Genomic DNA, 13,575 nt, shown 5'->3' with positions numbered 1-13,575 from the left:
CTTATCTCACTTAGCATAATGTCCTTCCGGTTTATCTATATGTTGTTGCAAATGACAAATTTTCCCTCTTTTTTTTTTTTTTTTTTTTGAGGCGGAGTCTTGCTCTGTCGCCCAGACTGGAGTGCAGTGGCCAGATCTCAGCTCACTGCAAGCTCCGCCTCCCGGGTTTACGCCATTCTCCTGCCTCAGCCTCCTGAGTAGCTGGGACTACAGGCGCCTGCCACCTTGCCCGGCTAGTTTTTGTATTTTTAGTAGAGACGGGGTTTCACCGTGTTAGCCAGGATGGTCTCGATCTCCTGACCTCGTGATCCGCCCGTCTCAGCCTCCCAAAGTGCTGGGATTACAGGCTTGAGCCACCGCGCGCGGCCTTTTTTTTTTTTTAAATAAAGTCTTACCATCTTGCCCAGGCTGGACTCGAACTCCTGGGCTCAAATGGTTGTCCTTCCTCGGCCTCCTGAGCAGGCTGGCACTACACCCAGCTTCTAGACTGAACAATATTTTATTGTGCAAATATATCACATTTTATTTATTCACTTATCTGTTGATGGATATTTAGATTCCATATCTTAGCTCATATAAAGCTCTTAGTAAGTGTACTGCTTGACACGTTTTGTAAGGACTCAACAGAAATGGTTCTCATACTTGCTAATAATCTGATTCACCTTTCAGATATCTGAATGTTACTTTCTTTAAATCTTATTCCTGGAGCGCACGAGGATTCCCCTTTTTCATAGTAGTTTATTTCACTCAGCTTACTCTGAGAATAAGCCATCTGCAGGTATTATTGTAGTTCACATTGCTTGATGTGGTATATTTATATTACAGCTTGTTTACAAGGTGAAGTCAAATCATATATTGGAGAAACTGGCATTGAGTTCTGTGAATGCCAGTGAACAGACTGAATGGCAACAACTTGTAGACGATGCTAAGGAAAATCTACATAAAATCCAGGTATGTTTTTCTTGTCACGTACTAGAGTATTTAGACTGATGTGTTGATCAACGTTAGATTGCCTTACTGTGTCTGGCATTTGTGAAACAGGACGATGAATTTGTGGTGAATTACTGCCTGAAGGCTCAGTGGATAACCTATGAAACGACTCAAGAGATGCTGAATTATGCCAAAACCAGGGTAGGTTCTTTTTTTGTATTTTGGTGGTTTTTTTTTTTTTTGAGTCGGAGTCTTGCTCTTTTGCCCAGGCTGGAGTGCAGTGGCCGGATCTCAGCTCACTGCAAGCTCCGCCTCCCGGGTTCACGCCATTCTCCTGCCTCAGCTTCCCGAGTAGCTGGGACTACGCCACCTCGCCCGGCTAGCTTTTTGTATTTTTTAGTAGAGACGGGATTTCACCGTGTTAGCCAGGATGGTCTCGATCTCCTGACCTCATGATCCACCCGTCTCGGTCTCCCAAAGTGCTGGGATTACAGGCTTGAGCCACCGCGCCCGGCCTGTATTTTGGTTTTTGTGGGTGGGGGAGAATTTGCTTTAATCTCATAATCCTGCCTCAAATATATTTTTTCCTCCTATCCTCTGTGTGTATTATTAATAAAAAAGTTTTTATAATAGCTTAATGGAGAGAATTCACGTCCTATACAATTCACCCATTTAAAGTATACAGTTCAGTGGTTTTTAATATATTCCTTGAGTTGTGCAAGCATCATTAATGTCAATTTTAGAACTTTAAAATCTCCCCTAAAAGAATCTTTAGGGTCAGATGTGGTGGCTCACACCTTAATCCCAGCAATTTGTGAGGCTGAGGTGGGCGGATCACCGGAGGTCAGGAGCTCGAGACCAGCCTGGCCAACATGGTGAAACTCCGTCTCTACTAAAAATATAAAAATTAGTTGGGCGTGGTGGCACATCCCTGTAGTTCCAGCTACTGGGGTGGCTGAGGTACGAGAATTGCTGGAATCCGGGAGGCGGAGGCTGCAGTGAGCTGAATTTGCGCCACTGCTCTCCAGCCTAGGCGACAGAGCGAGACTTTATCTCAAAAAATAAAATTAAGGCTGTGCGCGGTGGCTCAATCCTGTAATCCCGGCACTTTGGGAGGCCAAGGTGGGTGGATCACCTGAGGTCAGGAGTTCAAGACCAGCCTGGCCAACATGGTGAGACCTCACATTGTCTCTACTAAAAATACAAAAATTAGCCGGGTGTGGTGGTGCACACCTGTAGTCCCAGCCGCTTGGGATGCTGAGGCAGGAGAATTGCTTGAACCTGGGGGGTGGAGGTTTCAGTGAACTGAGATCAGCCACTGCACTTCAGCCTGGTGACAGAGACTCCGTCTCAACAGAAAAAGAAAAAAAATTAAAAGATAAAATTTGTAAATGTCTGGGTGAGGTGGCTAATGCCTGTAATCCCAGTACTTAGGGAGGCAGAGGTGAGTGGGTCACCTGAGGTCAGGAGTTCAAGACCAGCCTGGCCAACATGGGGAAACCCCATCTCTACTAAAAATATAAAAATGAGTTGGGTGTGGTGGTACAGTCCTGTAGTTCCAGCTGCTTGGCAGGCTGAGGCAGGAGAATCGCTTGAACCTGGGAGGCAGAGGTTGCGGTGAGCCAAAACTGTGCCACTGCAGCCTGGGCAACAGAGTGAGACTCTGTATCAAAAAACAAAACAAAATGAAACCTCTATGCCATTAATAGTCATTCCCCATTTCCTCCAGTCCTCCAGCTTCAGGAAACCACTAATTTACCTCCTGTCTCTCTAGATTTGCCTGTTCTGCACGGTTCAAATAAATGAAGTCATATATGTCTCCTTCATGTCTGGCTTCTTTCACTTAGCATAATATTTTCAGGGTTTGGGCTGGATGCGTTGTTTCACGCCTGTAATTCCAGCACTTTTGGAGGCCGAGGTGGACAGATCGCGAGGTCAGGAGATCGAGACCATCCTGACCAACATGGTGAAATCCTGTCTCTACTAAAATACAAAAAATACAAAAAGTTATATGGGTGTGGTGGCGCATGCCTGTAGTCCCAGGAGGCTGAGGGAAGGGAATCGCTTCAACCCGGGAGGTAGAGGTTGCTTTGAGCCGGGATCATGCTTCCAGCCTGGTGACAGAGCAAGGCTCTGTCCCAAAAAAAAATAAAAATAAAAATAAATATTTTCAGGGTTCATCCATGCTGTAGCACGTCAGTGCTATATTTCTTTTTGTTGACAAATAATATTCTATTTTATGGATATACCACATTTTGTTTCTCCGTTTACCAGTTGATGGACATTTGGGTTGTTTATACTTTTTTCCCCCAATTTTGTTAAAAAAATACATAACATGAAATGTACCATCTTAACCTTTTTTAAAAAAAAATGTATTTTGTTTTATTTTTGAGAGGGAGTCTCGCACTGTCGCCCAGGCTGGAGTGCAGTGGTACGATCTCAGCTCACTACAACCTCCACCTCCTGGGTTCAAGTGATTCTCCTGCCTCAGCCTTCCAAGTAGCTGAGATTACAGGTGTCCGCCACCACACCTGGCTAATTTTTGTATTTTAGTAGAGACAGAGTTTCACCATGTTGGTCAGGCTGGTCTTGAGCTCCTGACCTCAAATGATCTGCCTGTTTTGGCCTCCCAAAGTGCCGCAATTATAGGCATGAGCCACTGCACCCGGCCTATCTTAAGCATTTTAAAATTTAGTGGTATTAAATACATTCATAATCACATGCAGCCATCATCCATCTCCCCAACTCATTTCAACATTATGAAACTGAAACTCTGCCCATTAAACACTGACTTCCCATTTCTCTGTCTCCCCAGCCCCTGGCAAACCATCTGCTGTCTATGTATATAATTTTGACTACTAATTACTTATATTAAATGGAATCATACAGTACTTGTCTTTTGTGACTGGCTTATTTCACTTAGCATAATATCTTCCAGGTTCATTCATGTTGTTGCAGATGACAGACTTTCTTTCTTGTTTGTTTATCCATGGTCCCTGACTCTGACCCTAACCCTGACTTCTTTAGTATTTCCACATTTTTGCTGCTGTGAATAATACTGCTATGAATATGGCTGTACAGATGTCTATTTGAGTCCCTCTTTGAGTTCTTTTGAGCATATACCCAGAAGTGTAAATGTTGGGTCATATGCTAATTCTCTTTTTTTGAGACAGAGTCTCACTCTGTCTCCCAGGCTAGAGTGCAATGGCGTGATCTTGGCTCAGTGCAATCTCTGCCTGCCCCCCAGGCTCAAGTGATTATCTCACCTCAGCCTCCCAAGTAGCTGAGATTACAGACATGTGCCTCCACACCCAGCTAATTTTTGTATTTTTAGTAGAGATGGGGTTTTACCATGTTGGCCAGGCTAGTCTTGAACTCCTGACCTCAAGTGATCCGCCTGCCTCAGCCTCCCAAAATGCTGGGATTACAGGCGTGAGCCACCACACTGGGCCCTAATTCTCTTCAATTTTTTGAGGAACTACCGTATTTTCCATAGTGACTGTGCCATTTCACATTTCCAGCAACAGTGCATAAGTGTTCCAATTTCTCCACGTCTTTGCTAACACTTTGTTCTTGAGACAAGGTCTTACTTTCACCCAGGCTGGAGTGCAATTGTAATGCATTGCAGACTCAAACTCCTGGGTTCAAGCAATCCTCCTGCCTCAGACTCTCCAAGTGTTGGGATTGGGGCCAGCACAGTGGCTGTAATCCCTGTACTAATGTATGTAAGGTGGGAGGGTATGCTTTGATACTGTTTGTATATATTAGTCGTATGCCAAAGAAATAATTTTTTTAAAAATGGGATTCTTGGCTGTGTGCAGTGGCTCATGCCTATAATCCCAGCACTTTGGGAGGCCCATACGAGCGGATCACTGGAGGTCAGGAGTTTGAGAGCAACCTGGCCAGTATGATGAAACCCTATCTCTACTAAAAATACAAAAGAAAAATTAGCCGGACCTGGTGGTGCATGGTTGTAATCCCAGCTACTTGGAAGGCTAAGGCAGGAGAATTGCTTGAACCCAGGAGGTGGAGGTTGCAGTGAGCAGAGATTGCACCACTGCACTCCAACCTCGGTGACAGAGCAAGACCCTGTCTCAGAAAAAAAAAATAATAATAATAATAAATAAAAAGGGATTCTTTTTCTGTTATAGACCTTTTTTAACATGCAATTTTTGCAGTTGCAAATAATGTCATTTTTTGCAATGACCTATGAGTATTGTTGCTATTTATTTATTTATTTTTATTATTATTTTTTTGAAACGGAGTCTCATTCTGTACCCCAAACTGGAGTGCGGTGGTACGATCTCAACTCACAGCAACCTCAGCCTCCTGGGCTCAAGGGATTCTTGTGCCTCAGCCTCCTTAGTAGCTGGGACTACAGGTGTGTGCAACGATGCCTCGCTAATTTTTTGTATTTTAGTAGAGACGGGGTTTCACCATGTTGCCCAGGGTCATCCCAAACTCCTGAGCTCAAGCAGTCTGCCCACCTCAGCCTTCCAAAGTGCTGGGATTACAGGTGTGAGCCACTGCCTCTGACCAAATGCATTATTTTTAAAAACATGTCAGTTCTTTATAGTTTACTATTCATTTCACACTTAAATGCAATTTATTTTTTATTTTTTATTTTATTTATTTATTTATTTATTTTATTTTTTATTATACTTTAAGTTCTAGGGTACATGTGCATAACATGCAGGTTTGTTACATTTGTATACTTATGCCATGTTGGTGTGCCGCACCCATCAACTCGTCAGCACCCATCAATTCATCATTTATATCATGTATAACTCCCCAGTGCAATCCCTCCCTCCTCCCCCCTCCCCATGATAGGCCCCAGTGTGTGATGTTCCCCTTCCCAAGTCCAAGTGATCTCATTGTTCAGTTTTTTAAAAATTTTGTTATTTCACAGAAAATCCATCATTTAGGAACTAGCCAAATAGTAGATATTCTTCTAATGGTATTTCTTATTATTCTTACTTAGCTTTTGAAGAAAGAAGATAAAACTGCTCTCATTTATTCCTATGGCTTGCAAGAGGTAATTACATTAGATTTCTAGGTTAATATGTGGGTGAATATACCTTTATGTTTTCCATTCAAAATAGACCCATATTTTATCAAGAGCAAGTTATTTCAATACCTTAGTTTTCTTAACTGCAAAATGGTAATATTAATAGGTACTTACTTTATAAAGTCATTTTGAGATCAAAGGAAATAATTCCTGTAAACTGTTGTGCATAGTACCTGGTACCTGCTAAACATTCAAATGAAGATAAGCTGTGATGATGATGATGATGGTGCCAAAATACATGTGTGTGTGCATGTAAGCATATAAATATTTAAATTCTTAGTTCAAAGTAAATATTGTAATCCAGCTGGATTTTACCATAAGAACTTAGAAATCAGTGAGAAAATGGATTTTAAAGCGTTCCTACAGTTATTGTGTATGTGCCTTTATAATTGGATGTAATTGGAAATGTTTTTCTTATCCCATGTTTTGTGTGTATGTGTGTGTGTGTGAAATAAAGGCAGTCCTATGGGAATTGAGTTGTGATGCGAGATAAATGTGAATGTGTATAGACATGTGAAATGTAATGATTAACTTAATGTTTTTTAATTTCAATATTGTTGCATATAAAATCAGATTATTAAATTATTTCTTCAGGTTCTAAGAGCTCATGCAAAATTGACTACTTTTTATGGAGCATTTGGACCAGAAAAATTCAGGTGTGTACATTTTCTGTTAAAATTTTTTTGGCCAGGCATGGTGTCTCATGCCTGTAATCCCAGCACTTTGGGAGGCCGAGGCAGGTGGATCACCCAAGGTCAGGAGTTTGAGACCAGCCTGGCCAACACGGCGAAACCTCATCTCTACTAAAAATACAAAAGTTAGCCGGGCATGGTGGCGTTCATCTGTAATCTCAGCTACTAGAGAGGCTGAGACAGGAGAGTCGCTTGAACCCGGAAGGTGGAGGTTGCAGTGAGCCGAGATCGTGCCACTGCACTCCAGCCTTGTCGCAAGACTCGGTCTCAAAAAAAAAAAAAATTTTTTTTTTTTTTTTTTTTTTTTAGATTATAAGTTACGGCCGGGCGCGGTGGCTCAAGCCTGTAATCCCAGCACTTTGGGAGGCCGAGACGGGCGGATCACGAGGTCAGGAGATCGAGACCATCCTGGCTAATACGGTGAAACCCCGTCTCTACTAAAAATACAAAAACTAGCCGGGCGAGGTGGCGGGCGCCTGTAGTCCCAGCTACTTGGGAGGCTGAGGCAGGAGAATGGCGGAAACCCAGGAGGCGGAGCTTGCAGTGAGCTGAGATCTGGCCACTGCACTCCAGTCCGGGCGACAGAGCGAGACTCCGCCTCAAAAAAAAAAAAAAAAGATTATAAGTTACATAGAAATTTGGAATGTCATAACAGGTATAGCATTCCCTTTGCTGAATTTGTGTTTCTATGGGGGCTATTGAGTGATAGAAAATATTATCTTTTCAGCAACAAAAACTGGCTGAACATCCTTGTTGTCATTTCTTCTTTTTTGAGACAGGGTCTCACTCTGTCACCCAGGTTTGAGTGTGGTTGTGCAATCATAGCTCACTGCAGCCTCAACTTCTTAGGCTCAGTAAAAATCTAACTATCCTGGATAAATCAAGTATTTGGTTCCTTGTCTGCAAAGAAGTAAACTCTTAAAACCATTTCTAAGTTTCAATGTTCTAAGGTTATATAGATTTATATTGGTTCTGTAGCTGACATTACTATTTAGCAGTAATAATTATGTCCTATATGACACAAAACATTGTTTATATTGCAAGGCATTATGGAAACCTTTCATGTACAACAGGTACTCCAAGACACCCGCTAACCCGCAGCTCCCAGGTCATTCTCTGTGGGCTCAAGCAGCCACTCCACGGCGGCCACAATTTTTTTTTTCCTAATAGTAAATTTACCCATGAATTGTGTTCACTAGGCCACCCTAGCAGTGAGAATGGCAGATCTTCATATGTGTAAGTCCATCTTTTCTATCCTATTGATTAATAGCCATAAAAATTGGATTTACTTGTGTTTTACTTACTGAAAATGTCACCTCTTTAGAATGATCTGTCTCTTCTTGTAACGCCAGTCGTGCCCATATGATGACTCTTTCCACAGTTTTCTCAGCTTCAGCAAGAGGCAAAGACTTCAACAGGAGATAGGCTTCACCCTATAAACAGGGTTTGAAAGGAAGAAAAGGCCGGGCGCGGTGGCTCAAGCCTGTAATCCCAGCACTTTGGGAGGCCGAGACGGGCGGATCACGAGGTCAGGAGATCGAGACCATCCTGGCTAGCATGGTGAAACCCCGTCTCTACTAAAAATACAAAAATCTAGCCGGGCGTGGTGGCGGGCGCCTGTAGTCCCAGCTACTCGGGAGGCTGAGGCAGGAGAATGGCGTGAACCCGGGAGGTGGAGCTTGCAGTGAGCCGAGATTGCGCCACTGCACTCCAGTCTGGGCGACAGAGCGAGACTCCGCCTCAAAAAAAAAAAAAAAAAAAAAGAAAGAAAGGAAGAAAAAACGGCTGGTACTTGCAAAGGACAGTGTGGCCTTACCTCTTTCTTTTCTATTTAAAGATGAAAATACATCATTTGGAAAAACATTATGGTTCAATGTGTTTTTGTATTTTTTTAAAATTTTTTTTTGAGACGGAGTCTCGCTCTGTTGTCCAGGCTGAAGTGCAGTGGCGTGATCTTAGCTCACTGCAAGCTCCGCCTCCCGGGTTCATGTCATTCTCCTGCCTCAGCCTCCCGAGTAACTGGGATTACAGGTGCCCGCCACCACGCCCGGCTAATTTTTTGTATTTTTAGTAGAGACAGGGTTTCACCGTGTTAGCCAGGATGGTCTTGCTCTCCTGACCTCATGATCTGCCCGTCTCGGCCTCCCAAAGTGCTGGGATTACAGGTGTGAGCCACTGTGCCCGGCCTTTGTATTTTTTTTGAAATAGAGTCTCGCTCTATAGCCAAGGCTGGAGTTCAGCGATGTTATCTTGGCTCACTGCAACCTTCGCCTCTCGATTTCAAGCATTTCTTGTCCTCAGCCTCCCAAGTAACTGGGATTACAGGCGCCTGCCACCATGCCCAGTTAATTTTTGTGTTTTTAGTAGAGACAGTATTTCACCATATTGGCCAGGCTGGCCTCAAACTCTGACCTCAGGCGATCTATCCACCTTGGCCTCCCGAAGTGCTGGGATTACAGGCGTGAACCACTGTGCCTGGCCTTATGGTTCAATGTTCTAATAATCTGAAAATCCATTTCTGATGATAGCAAACAATAAAATAAATTTAAAATATAAGTAATGAAGATTTAATTCTCAGTTGTTGCTATGATTATAGAATCGTATAAAAATAATGACATTTAAAAACACAATAGGCTGAGCGTGGTGGCTCAAGCCTGTAATCCCAGCACTTTGGGAGGCCGAGGCGGGCGGATCACGAGGTCAGGAGATCGAGACCATCCTGGCTAACATGGTGAAACCCCGTCTGTACTAAAAAAATGCAAAAAACTAGCTGGGTGAGGTGGCGGGCGCCTGTAGTCCCAGCTACTCGGGAGGCTGAGGCAGGAGAATGGCGTAAACCCGGGAGGCGGAGCTTGCAGTGAGCTGAGATCCGGCCGCTGCACTCCAGCCTGGGCAACAGAGCAAGACTCCGTCTCAAAAAAAAAAAAAAAAAAAAAAAAAAACAATAAAAGAGAACCCACACCCATTCTAGAATTAAAGGGTCCTAAAAGGTATAAAACTGAGTCTGGCTCAGGTGCAGTGGCCTGTAATCCCAACACTTGGGATGCCAAGGATACCTGGCTGGGATCCTCTCTGATGATCCTCCTACCTCAGCCTCCCAAGTAGCTTGGGACTACAGATGTGCACCACCACATCTGGCTAATATTTTTTATTATTTTTTTAGAAATGCAGTCTCTCTGTGTTATCCACTCTGGTCTTGAACTCCTAGGCTCAAACGATCTGCCTGCCTCAGCCTGCCAAAGTGCTGGGATTACAAGTGTGAGGTACCACGCCCGGTGGTCATTTCTTTAACACAAATATTTTAACCTTTGATCATAGTCAGATTCTTATCATATCTTCTAATTGCTCATTTCCCTTCATTAATTTATTCTGATAAATAGATTTAAAGTACGTATACCTCTAATTTTAAGTAGTGATATTTTGGTGCACATGGAAGTACATCTGTGGATTTAATTTCCGGAGGTGCAGTTGCTAAGGCAAAAGGTTATTCGTCCAAACTTGGCTTCCAAAGCACCTATTCCAATAGAATGAGAAGGGGAGGGCCTATTTTCTCACTCATTCACCAACAGTATGTTATAGAACTTTTTTTTTGCCAATCTGATATATGTACAAAAAAAAAATTAAAAAAATATTACCACATTGCTTTGATTTCCATTCTTAATTTTGGTTGAAATACTTACTTTCTCAAGGTGAAAAGCCTTTTGTTTTTCTCCTTACGTCCTTGGTCCCTCTTTCTCTTGAGTTGTGTGTGGTTTTTTTTTAACTGAGACCTATTTCTATGGTTTTATTATTTTTTTAGAGACAGGGTCTCCCATGTTGCCCAGGCTAGTCTCAAATTCCTGGGCTCAAGTGATCCTCCTGCCTCGGCCTCCCAAAGCGCTGGATTACTGGCATGAGCCACCACGCCTGGACCGAGTTGTTCTTTTTAAAATTAATTTTAAAGTTCTTTGTGGGTGTTTCAAATTGTCCTCTAATTTGGCATTTTTTTCTTGACTTTGTTATTGGTATTTTTTTACAAAAAATTCAGAAGTTTGTATTTTTGTGTCTGTTGGGAAAGATATTACCCACCCCAAGATTCAAAATAAATTCTTGGCCAGGTGCAGTGGCTTAAACCTATAGTCCTAGCACTTTGGGAGGCTGAGGTAGGCGGATTGCTTCCCAGGAGTTCAAGACTAGCTTGGGCAACAGAGTGAAACCCTGTCTCTACATAAAATGCTAAAATTTGCCAGGCAACGTGGCCAGGTGCTTGTAGTCCTGGCTACTAAGGAGGCTGAGGCGGGAGGATCACCTGAGCCTGGGAGGTTGAGACTGTGGTAAGCTGTGATTGTGCCACTGCACTCCAGCCTGGGTGACAGTGAAACCTGCCTCAGTAAATAAATAAACAAAATCTCTTGTATTTTTCATTTTTAGAGTTTCTTTTTACATTTAAATCTTTTTTTTTTTTTTTTTTTTTTGAGACAGAGTCTAGCTCTGTTGCCCAGGCTGAAGTGTAGAGTGCAGTGGTGCAGTCTCGGCTCACTGCAACCTCTGCCTCCCTGGTTCAAGTGATTTTCCTGCCTCAGCCTCCCGAGTAGCTGGGATTACAGGTGTCTGCACCATGCCTGGCTAATTTTTGTATTTTTAGTAGAGACGGGGTTTCACTGTGTTGGCCAGGCTGGTCTTGAACTCCTGACTTCATGATCCACCCACCTTGGCTACCCAAAGTGCTGGGATTACAAGCATGGGCCACTGTGCCCGGCCTAAATCTTTTTTTTTTTTTTAAATGAGACAGAGTCTTGCTCTTGTCTCTCCCAGGCTCCAGTGCAGTGGCTCGATCTTGACTCTGGCTCACTGCAGTCTCTGCCTCCCAGGTTCAAGTGATTCTCCTGCTGAGTAGCTGGGATTACAGGCACGTGTCACTGCACCGGGATAATTTTTTTTTTAATGCAGAGTATCACTTCGTTGCCTAGGCCGGAGTGTAGTGGCGTGATCTCTGCTCACTGCAACCTCCGTCTCCCATGTTCAAGTGATTCTCCTGCCTCAGCCTCCTGAGTAGCTGGGATTACAGGCATGCACCACCACGCCTGGCTAATTTTTGTAGTTTTAGTAGAGATGGGGTTTCGTCATTTAGGGCAGACTGGTCTCGAACTCCTGACCTCAAGTGATCCGCCCGCCTTGGCCTCCCAAAGTGCTGGGATTACAGGCGTGAGCCACTGCACCCGGCCAACTTTTGTATTTTTAGTTGAGATGGATTTTGCCATGTTAGCCAGGCTGTTTTTTTTTTTTTTTTTTTTTTTTTTTTTGAGACAGGGTCTTCCTCTGTCACCCAGGCTGGAGTGCAGTGGCATGATCTCAGTTCACTGCAGCTTCAGCCTCCCAAGCTCCACCACCCAAGTAACTGGGATTACAGGCGAGTGCCACCACACTCAACTAATTTTTTGTAGAGACTGGGTTTCACCATGTTTCTCAGGCTGGTTTTGAACTCCTGGGCTCAGGTGATCCTCCTGCCTTGGCCTCTGAAAGTGCTGGGAATATAGACATGAGCCACTGTGGCTGGCTACCATCTTTTGTAAAGGATGTGGAGGGCTGTTGATTAAATAAGTTTTTTTTTTTTTTTTTTTTGAGACAGTTTTGCTCTGTTGCCCAGGCTGGAGGGCAATGACATGATCTCGGCTCACTGCAACCTCTGCCTCCCGGGTTCAATCGATTCTTCTGCCTCAGCCTCCTGAGTAGCTGGGATTACAGGTGACTGCCACCATGCCCGGCTATTTTTTGTATTTTTAGTAGAGACAGGGTTTTACCATGTTGACCAGGTTGGTCTTGAACTTCTGACCTCAAGTGGTCCACCCGCCTTGGCCTCCCAAAGTGCTGGGATTACAGGTGTGAGCTATCACGACCGGTTGATTTTTAAAAATTTTTAACCAGCTACCTTACTGGATTTCCTTATTATGCACAGTAATATTTCATTTGATCTTGTTTTTTCCAGGTATATAATTTTATATTCAAATAATGAAATTTTATCAGTTCTGATTATCTTTTTCCTTGTCAAATTCATTATAGAACACTTATTTATTTAAAAAATAGATGTTCTATAATGAATTTGACAAGGAAAAAGATAATCAAACTGATAAAATTTCATTATTTGAATATAAAATTATATACCTGGAAAAAACAAGATCAAATAGAGGCCGGGCGCGGTGGCTCAAGCCTGTAATCCCAGCACTTTGGGAGGCCGAGACGGGTGGATCACGAGGTCAGGAGATCGAGACCATCCTGGTCTACACGGTGAAACCCCGTCTCTACTAAAAAATACAAAAAACTAGCCGGGTGAGGTGGTGGGCGCCTGTAGTCCCAGCTACTTGGGAGGCTGAGGCAGGAGAATGGCGTAAACCCGGGAGGCGGAGCTTGCAGTGAGCTGAGATCCGGCCACTGCACTCCAGCCCGGGCGACAGAGCGAGACTCCATCTCAAAAAAAAAAAAAAAATTGACCGGGCATGGTGGCTCATGCCTGTAATCCCAACACTTTGGGAGGCTGAGATGGGTGGATCACTTAAGGTCAGGAGTTCGAGACCAGTCTAGCCAACATGGTGAAACCCCATCTGTACTAAAAATACAAAAATTAGCCAGGCATGGTGGCGCACGCCTGTAATCCCAGCTGCTTGGGAGGCTGAGGCATGAGAATCTCTTGAACCCAGGAGGCAAAGGTTGCAGTGAGCCCAGATTGTGCCACTTCACTGCAGCCTGGGTGACAGAGTGAGACTCCAGCTCAAAAAGATAAAGTAAAATAAAACAAAAATGCCTATAATCCCATCTATTCAGGATGCTGAGGTGGCAGGATTGCTTGAGCCTAGAAATTAAAGTCCAGCCTGAGCAACATAGTGAGATCCCATCTCAAAAAAACAAAAA

The 13,575-nt window shown here is 43.6% G+C and overlaps 1 protein-coding gene across 1 annotated transcript in view; it reads left to right on the top strand.

The window, feature by feature from the left end:
- KNTC1 (kinetochore associated 1) overlaps positions 1 to 13,575 on the top strand; it is a 106,232-nt gene that overhangs the window by 31,323 nt on the left and 61,334 nt on the right. Inside the window, exons 17-20 of the mRNA XM_033220274.1 lie at positions 826 to 951; positions 1,042 to 1,131; positions 5,912 to 5,965; positions 6,593 to 6,654. Of these exons, the coding sequence (XP_033076165.1) occupies positions 826 to 951; positions 1,042 to 1,131; positions 5,912 to 5,965; positions 6,593 to 6,654 (332 nt within the window). The remainder of the gene's footprint in view (positions 1 to 825; positions 952 to 1,041; positions 1,132 to 5,911; positions 5,966 to 6,592; positions 6,655 to 13,575) is intronic.

The sequence above is a fragment of the Trachypithecus francoisi genome, unplaced genomic scaffold (assembly GCF_009764315.1).
Source record: "Trachypithecus francoisi isolate TF-2019V2 unplaced genomic scaffold, Tfra_2.0 Lachesis_group11, whole genome shotgun sequence".
Taxonomy (NCBI): Eukaryota; Metazoa; Chordata; class Mammalia; order Primates; family Cercopithecidae; genus Trachypithecus; species Trachypithecus francoisi.
The sequence above is the reverse complement of the archived record's forward strand: the minus strand, read 5'-3'. Positions and strand labels throughout refer to the sequence as shown.